This window comes from Hibiscus syriacus, unplaced genomic scaffold (genome assembly GCF_006381635.1).
Source record: "Hibiscus syriacus cultivar Baekdansim isolate YM2019G1 unplaced genomic scaffold, ASM638163v2 tig00109978_pilon, whole genome shotgun sequence".
NCBI lineage: Eukaryota > Viridiplantae > Streptophyta > Magnoliopsida > Malvales > Malvaceae > Hibiscus > Hibiscus syriacus.
The window spans coordinates 210,627-219,970 of record NW_024062545.1 but is presented as its reverse complement, the minus strand read 5'-3'; the positions used below and the strand labels follow the sequence as shown (position 1 = coordinate 219,970).

The 9,344-nt window shown below is 40.6% G+C and overlaps 1 protein-coding gene across 1 annotated transcript; it reads right to left on the bottom strand.

Moving 5' to 3' along the window:
* Nucleotides 1-7,699: 7,699 nt before the first annotated feature.
* LOC120211633 (protein ALUMINUM SENSITIVE 3-like) lies at nt 7,700-8,968 on the bottom strand. The gene is made up of 3 exons (XM_039210128.1): nt 8,652-8,968; nt 8,201-8,446; nt 7,700-8,056 (listed from the first exon to the last, which is right to left on the bottom strand). Exons 1-3 carry the CDS (start codon nt 8,940-8,942, stop codon nt 7,742-7,744), a joined length of 852 nt encoding a protein of 283 aa, XP_039066059.1. The 5' UTR covers nt 8,943-8,968; the 3' UTR covers nt 7,700-7,741.
* Between the last annotated feature and the right edge of the window lie 376 nt (nt 8,969-9,344).

Below are 9,344 nucleotides of genomic sequence, written 5' to 3'. Positions count from 1 at the left end.
ATCTAGCTCCTCCTTGTCCTGATGGTATGGCTTCAACAAACTCATATGGAACACATGATGAGCTTTGATGGTTGGAGGTAACTCCAATCTGTAGGCCATGGTGCCTACTCACTTTAGAACCTTGCCCCTCGTATCTTCGCACAAGCCCTTTGTGATATGGGTTGCGCAAGATGCCACTTAATTTGGCAAGGACTAGGTCACCAACCTCAAAATTGACGTCCCGACGCTTTCGATCCGCCCACTTCTTGGTTCGCTTCCCGGCCTTGTGCAAACAGGCTCGGGCTAGTTCGTGTTGTTCTTGCCACTCCTTGGCAAATTGGTATGCTGTTGGATTTGGCCCCTTATATCCGGTCGCGATTGTATTTGGGGTGAGCGGTTATTGCCCGGTAACTATCTCAAATGGACTTTGATTGGTCGCTTCACTCCTCTGCAAATTATAGGAAAATTGGGCTATATCCAACAATTTTGGCCAGTCACGTTGCGTGGCACTCACATAGTGCCTTAAGTAAGTCTCCACAAGCACATTCACTCTCTCGGTCTGCCCATCCGTTTGTGGATGATGATCGTTGAGAAGTTCAAGCTTGATCCCATCAACTTGAACAACTCCTTCCAGAACCTCCCAGTGAACCTTGTGTCCCGATCACTGATAATCGTTTTCGGTACGCCCCAGTACTTTACCACGTGCTTTAGGAAAAGTCGAGCGGCCTCCTCGGCTGGGCATACTTTGGATGCTGAGATAAAAGTTCCATACTTGGAAAATCTATCGATCACTACCATGATGCTAGAAAATCCTTCGGTAACTGGCAGACCGACAATAAAATCCATGGAAAGGCTTTCCCATGGTCTCTCAGGGATTGGAAAAGGCTGCAAAAATCCAGCTGGTTTCTTCTGCTCAATCTTGTCTTGCTGGCACACAAGACATGTCTTCACATAGGCCTCAACATCATTGCCCATGTGCGGCCAGTAATAGTGTTCGGCTATTAAGGCCAAAGTCCAGTGGATCCCTGGATGTCCTGTCCACTTAGAATCGTGACATTCCTTCATGAGCTCTTTTCGCAATCCTTAAAGTTTCGGTACGTAGAGGCGATGTCCTTGAGCATACAATAAGTCTCCCTCGAGCCAAAATTTTCGAGTCTTACCCTCAGTGGCAAGCTCAATCAGGGAAATGGCCATCGGATCATGTGACAACCCCTCCTTGATGCGTTCCCGCATCTGTCCCGTCGGCATGCTTACAAGCTCCATGTTGTACCTTCGGCTTAAGGCATCGGCTACGAAATTTACTTTCCCGGATTTGTGCTCAAAGGAAAAATCAAACTCGGCAAGAAACTCTTGCCATCGAGCCTACTTCGGTGATAACTTCTTCTGGGTTAGGAAGTAACTGTTGGCAACATTGTCGGTAAACACTATGAACTTGGACCTAAGTAAATAATATCGCCATGTGCGCAAGCAGTGCACAACCGCTGTCATCTCTTTCTCATGGACCGTGTATCGCCTTTCAGTCTCATTGAGCTTCCGGCTTTCGTAAGCAACCGGATGTCCTTCTTGCATCAAGACCCCACCAATAGCAATGTCGGATGCATCGGTGAACACTTCAAAGGACTTGGTGTGATCAGGCAGCACCAAGACTGGCTCGCTTATCATAGCAAGCTTGAGTTCGTCAAAGGCACTTTGACACTTCGGGCTCCAATCCCACCTTTTGTCTTTCTTCAATAACTCGGTCAAGGGGCGGTGATTTTAGAGTATCCTTTGACAAAACGCCGGTAATAGTTGGCTAACCCTAAGAATGACCTCAGCTCCATTACATTGGTTGGCACCTTCCATTCTTCAATGGCTCGAATCTTGTCCCGATCCATCCAGATCTTGCCACCTCCAACAATGTGGCCAAGGAAAGGAACCTCCGTCTGGGAAAATGAGCACTTCTCCTCTTTAACATATAGCTCATTGTCTCGCAATACCAAGAACACTTGCCTCAAGTGTTCGACATGCTCCTCCAACGTCTTGCTATAGATGACGATGTCGTCGAGGTAGACTACAACGAATCAATCCAAAAAGGGCTGTAACACCTTGTTCATCAAGGTGCAGAAAGTGGCTGGAGCATTCGTGAGGCCAAAGGGCATCACAAGGTATTCATACGAATCGTACCTGGTCACGCAGGTTGTCTTCGGTTCATCTCCCTCGGCTATCCTTACTTGGTAATAGCCCGATCGCAAGTCCAACTTGGTGAACCACCTTGCACCACCAAGCTGATCGAACAAGTCCGCAATGAGAGGAATCGGGTACTTGTTCTTTACCGTGAGCTTATTCAAAGCCCGGTAATCGATGTACATCCGCAAGGAACCATCGTGCTTCTTTTGAAATAACACCGGAGCTCCATATGGGGACTTTGATGGTCGGATGTAACCAGCATCGAGGAGATCCTTCAACTATCTGCGCGTCTCCTCTAGCTCGGGCGGAACCATTCGGTAAGGTGCTCGAGCGGGTGGCTCCGCATTCGGCACAAGTTCAATCTTGTGATCAACCTCCCTCTTTGGAGGCAACTTCTTAGGCAATTCGGCAGGCATCACGTCTTTGAATTCTGCCAAAATGTGGCTTACCACGTCAGGAACATCCTTGGTTGTGCCTGGCTCGTCGCACACCAAGACAGCTAGGAAGGTTGGTTCCTCCTTGCGCACCGCCTTCGAGAATTGAATCGCGGATAAAACTTTTGCCCCGACTCCTGACCCTTGGCCTACTGGAACTATGCATTGTTGCTTTTGATCCAGGATGCACAAGCAATCGGCAAAGGGTACCGGGAAAACATTGATCCTGTCCAAGAAACTTAAGCCAAGAACAAAATCAAAATCATCAAGAGGAATTACCTTAATGGTTTCTCTTCCGGACCATCTCCCAACGGTTAGCTCGATTCCTTTTGCGACACCCGCAATTGGAACTTCCTCGGCATTCACGGTCTTGATGGAACCATTCTCCTTCTTCACATGAAGGCCAAGTATCTTGGCAGTTGGTTCGGACATGAACAATTCTGAGGCACCGGTGTCCACTAGTGCACTCAATTTTTGGCCAGCAACGTTGACGTCCACAAATATCAACCCCTTCTTCTTTCGACCCTTCTTGACCTCTATGGTGCTAAGGATGGAGCCAAGCTTAAGAGTCTCACTCTCTTCCCCATCTTTATCCTTGATGGCTAGAGTTTGTTCTTCTGTGGACAGTCCCTCGCCAAGTGTCCTTGGCCCTTGCAGTTGTAACATTGGATAATCGGCTTATCTTTCTTATCAAAGTGCTTGTATTCGATGGCCTTCCACTGCCACTCGAATCCCTGTTGGATCTGGACGCCCTGTCCCTATCGCCACTGCTTCCTCAGAACTTTGGCTTTGGTTTGGAGTCCACACTCTTGACGCCAAGCTCAATGACTGACTCGGCTGTCGTCAAGGCAGTCGAGAGATCCTTGACCCCTCATCGCCTTAGCTCGTTCTTCGCCCATGGTTTTAACCCATCCATGAAGGTGAATAACCCGTCATCTTCACTTAAACTTGGGACTTGGAGACTTACTTCGACAAACTTTCGAACATGCTCCCTCAATGACCCTTCTTGCTTGAAACGCCTCAACTTTGAACGCGCCTCATCTTCGGCATACTCTGGGTAGAATTGTTCCTTGAACTCCGCTTGGAACTCTTCCCATGTTGCGATGGGAGCGGTACCACGCTTCACATCGTTGCATCTACGCTGCCACCACATGAGGGCAACCTCGGATAAGTAAACACTAGCGATGCATACTTTCTTGGCATCCTCCATGATGCCCATGGCTGCAAAGTACTGATCCAGCCCCCAAAGGAAATTCTCGACATCCTGGGCTGACCTGGACCCTTTGAACTTTTTCGGCTTAGGGATGTCGCCCAAGGCTTTGGGTGCAACCGTGGCCACGCCACTTCCGAACGCAGCTTTGCACACCAACAGCTCGGTCTTGAGCAGCTCGACCTCCCTCTTTAACGTTGCCACCTCAGAATCGGAACCCTCGCTCTTGAGTTCCTCGACTTCCTTCCTTAAAGCTACTACCATGGCTTCCAAGGAATTACCTCGATCCGTTGTCTTCACATCTAACCCATTGAGTGAATCCTGAACATCATCCTTGATAGAATCCAAGGATTCTAGCTTGTCGAGATCCAATGATCCCAGCCTTTCAAGGTCTACGGACTCTAGTGTGTCCAGCACTCTTTGGGCATCCGCCATGGATCCTTCGAGCCTGATAACCTTCTCTTGGAGGGATGCGACAACATCTCTCGATGGTGCTATCTTCTTTCCAGCATTCCGGATTCATTTCCATCGGAACCTCCCACATCACCATGTTGTGATGCCATCTCAGTTAGCAAATTAAATTGAATGAGTTGTGAGTAAACAGAACTTACCCGGTTTCGTACCTTCCACCAAACTCGGTCGAAACGATCGTTGTTTGCCCACAACGACACGCTCTGATACCACTTGTCACGGGGCTAGACTGCTGCTAGCAAGCTCGTGTGGCCTTAGACGTTTTCAAGGTCAAAAATCGGCTAAGTGACCCGAACCTTCACTAAGCTAGAATGCTTAGAACGTTGGAAAACCCAAAGGAAATGGGGAAACAAAGAGATGGGCGCACAAAGGAAGAAGAGAGATTTGAGAGTGAATACTAGTATGTATTTCTCAACTTGAGGTGTCTAAATGAAGGGGGTGAGCCTCCTTTTATAGTTGGAGTCCCCTACAATGAGCGGTTGGGATTAAAATACATCAATGGCTAAGATGAGAGCTCTACACTATTTGCAACAAGTGGGCAATGAGTTGGCATCATTATCTTCTAAGATAATGCTAAACAATTATCATGTCTCCAAGGTGGAATGGGTCAGCTCACTTGGGTCTTCTAGAAGGCCCAAAACGTGATAAAGATAGTCCTTGGCAGCCTTGATTGCATTGAGTTCGGTCATAGGCTGGCGGTCTGTGACAATATGCATCATTTCTTCCTAGGATGCCCAAAATAAGCATCAATATCTAATCTCCTCCTGTTAAAAATACGACAAGGTAGGAACAATGTATTAAATTCTGACAGCATCGTGCCTGAAACAACGCGCTTGCGTTTCCCAGACAAAACCCAAAACCCCTTCACACTCATTCTTTCAAATATGCACGTAAGCAAATCAACGAATCGCTCATGAACTGTTTGACAGGAAGCTGATTTATATTCTTTTGTTTATTAAACGATGAATATGAATAAGATCTTCTGTTCGTTTAATTAAATGAACGAACACGAACAAAGGGTTCGTTCGTTTATTTATGTTCGTGAACATTCGTTAATCCGTTCGTTTATGTTTGTTTATATTCGTTTGTGTAAATTTATTCATATATGTATTTTCTTTCATTTCACAATAGAAAAAATACCCTAAATCATTTAAATTTATGTTCGTTTGCATTCGTTTATCATTTTAACAAACAAACACAAACAAGTTATATTCCTTAATGAACGAAAATGAACAAGAAATTTTATTTGTTTAGTTGTTAATATTCGTTCATTTGTTCTGTTAAAATTAAATGAACGAACAAAAATCTACCATTGTTCATGTTTGTTCTGTTCATTTCTAATTTCAAAACAACGAATTCCATAAACTCAACCCATGGTGAAACAACGAATTCCATAAACTCAACCCATGGTGTTCCATTATTTTAGAATTTTATTTATCTCTTAGGCTATATTCATATACTTGTTTTATATCTAACGTTTAGGTTTAGGTTTGGTTTGGTAGAGAGGAAATACAATTAGAAAGAAGAAAAAATCAAAAGGAAATTTAAAAGATGAAAAAATATATTTTATTTCTCGTGTGTTTGGTAAAAAAAATATAGAAAATATGACAATATGTTTCATATCTTCCCATTGTTTGTTTTCATTGAAAAAAATCTATTAAAAAATAAATAAAAGGAAATTATTTTTAAATATAATAACTTATATTTGTATATCATATGTTAATCTTTGTTGGGTATTGTTTTTAAAAATATATAAATAATAATTGTTTTATATTCTTTCGAGACTTCTAACCAAAAATTATTTTCTATTATTGATAAACTGTTCATCTCTTTTTCTTTTTGTCTTTATTGATCGGTGGCGGTATCAACTTTAACGTTGGTTGTCGACCGTCAGTATTTTATATTATCATTTTATTTTTTTATATTACATATTTATTTTCTTTTATTTTTTTTATTTTCAAAAAGTTTACTTGTATGACACATTTTCATCTGCCTTTATGACACATTTTCTTCTACATTTTGACATATTTTTCGATCATTTGCCATTGTTTTCACTTATCTTTCCTTAAGGGTTGATTAGATATCGCCACGACTGATCAAGATGGTGCTTATCTGCTATATTGTTGATATTCACTGCTTTGGACCCTCGGATTGGATTTGGATACCCGTTATACGTTCGTGGATAGCTTTTCACGTTGCTTGAGTCTGATTTGCGGTTTATCGATGATCATTCAGTAGCTTGATTGCATTTTCTGATTCGTTTGTCGATACGATCAGATCTGTTTATATCTATCTTTATTTGAGTTTTCTTGTTTAGATTTTAATCTTTCCTTGTATGGTCCTTATGTGATTTTAAATTGCTAGTTTTTTCAAATATTATAGTAAATTATCCTAATTATGTGCTTAGTTTACGATTATGATTGTAAATATTTATTGTAATTTATGATATTTTCTATTTTGAATAAAATTAGTGATTTCTAATATATATATATATATATAATTTTTTCTTAGAATTGTAATAAAATAAATTTAAAAATAAAACTAATCATCAAATATATAATATGATCAACATACAAATAATTATCATGATACTATAGTTGATATACACAAAAAAGCTTACTATAAATACCCTTAATCTAGATTGGAAAGCGGGTGGATCGTCCTCAACTAATTGACTGTTTCATTTTCATGATAGTCCACACTTTCCCTCCTTCAAACACTGATCAACGACCGTTAGCTCACTAATTACGATTCTTCATCTAAATTAAAAGAAGTAAACCGTCATCTTAATAAATTAAACTTGTTCCATCAACAATACTAATTATTAGTATCTTGCCGACAACAATTTGGAGATTAGGGCTAAGCGACGATTGGAAATATTTTGGGGTTAGGATTTAACATCAGCCGTTGGATCATCAACAAACCTAACGGCCTACAATGAGCGACGGCTAGAGTTATAAAAGCTAAGGTTTTTTTCAGCTGATGGTTTAGGTTTTGGGCTAGTTTGGTTTGGGTCCATATTTTTTGGTCAAATTGGATGTGTTGTTTGTTCGTAATGTTTGACTGAATATTAATTTTGAATTTTTTATTAGTTTAATTTAATTTGTGTTTCAAATTAAAACCAACTTGAGAGATAGGCCTGGATAAAATCAGTGATTACATACTTAATATTTTTGAATTACAATCAAATGAATTCGGCAAATATATTTATGATTTCGTTAAGAAACCAATTCATAGCGATGTCTCAGGGATAAGATTAAAAGATAGAGAGGTAAATTTTTATATAAGATTATTATCTTGGAACAAATTGGATATCAATCAAACAAAATATTCCCATCAATGGTCGATTTATTATAAAGTATTTTAGCAGAAGCAAAGTAGAGATGAAACTGGACTGGACTTCTCTCTGCTTGCCAGGTGATATCTTACGTATATATTCTACAATTTCCAACAGCAAACGAAGTGAAAATATTGGAACTGTTCAATCTGAAGAGAACACTTTAGTCTCCAATTGGTATGCTTTAGTGAAGAAAGCAGGCCAACAGAGGTAAGTTGACATGATGCTGCTAATTGTAGATGCACCAATTAGCATGTTCATCACTATAATCTGCAGTTGTATTGCCTCTAATGGCGAAGCCCCTCCCATTATTAGGCCTGTCATTGCCCCTGGAAGCGATATTAAACCCACTGTTTTGGCATTGTCCAACACCGGAGACAGTGCAATCACTAGAGACCTCTTCACTTGTTCCAGTGTGGCTTGACGCGGTGTCGCCCCAAGTGCCAACGCCGTCTCCACCTGCGAAAAACCGATATAACGAACTCATTAACGGAGAAAGAAAATGTTTCATGGTAACTTGGTACCAATTGACGGGTAGATGTAATATTGCAGAAAACAATTGACAGATAGTTGGTACAACGAAAGTTGGAACATGGAACTTACAAGGTTCAGTTGTATCTTGATATCATCTCGAAGTCTTTTCATGGTAACTCCAGTTACTGTCATAGCGTTTCCGACCATCATTCCGGCGACGGGGATAATGTATCTCGGAGTGAAAGGGAAAACATTTAATACAACGAGAACAAACATGGTCAACGCTGTTCCTGCCAGGATAGATGCTCCAGCAACATACTTCCCTCGGGGAACATGCTTAGCACGTTGCCCTGCTGTGTATCCTGCAACCGAAACCTGCAATCCATGTTTCCAAGCACCCATTAGTAAAACTTACTAGGCAATCAAGAACATTGATAAACATGATCCATCTAAACAAATGTCCCAAATTGCAGATTAATAGGGATTGATTTTTACAAGTGATCCAAAAGCAAGTTTCAAGTCAAGAATCAAAATTGAATTGAATTGTATAAAATCTAATGAAGAATTTGAAAAGACAAACCATGAAAAGATAAGAAAGAAGGATCCAGCCAGTGTTGTCCTGGTTAAAAATGAACTGAAGGACGAACCCAATGACAGAAAGCTGAAGAAAAGCTCTGAAAATGGAATAAACCATCTCTTTTTCCAAACCCAGATTTTGCATGAAAGATAAGATCACAGCTATGAGAACCACGGCAAGGGCAGCCACTGGCTTCACCATGCCTTTAAGGAACTCAAACAACCAATCCCAGTCCATTGGAAGATGGAACTGAGACTGAAAATCCACCATGTTTTTGTTCATGTTCATGATCATAAGAGCTTGGTTTACAGTTTTTTGTGGTTGAAGAAGCTGCTAGATTCTATGTCAACGTAATTCTCAAAGAAAGCAAGAAAAACAAAACCAATCAAAAAAAAAAAAGAGTCAAGTTGATATAATTAAAAAACAATATTTCTGTGTCAAAACAACATAATTAATCTTACCAATATTAGTGTAATTATTCTACTCCGTACTAAAGAAGTATACACGGCGCCCATTTCACATGTAATGCCCATGTGTTCACATTGTAATGAATTTGACATTTAGTTTTTTTTTATAAAATAATTAATTCTGATCAAATCAAACATCAAGTATTGCATTCAGAACTAAGGGTAGAATATCAAATTTAAATACCATTATAAAATAACATAGCAAACCAAAATATAAAAACAAATATCA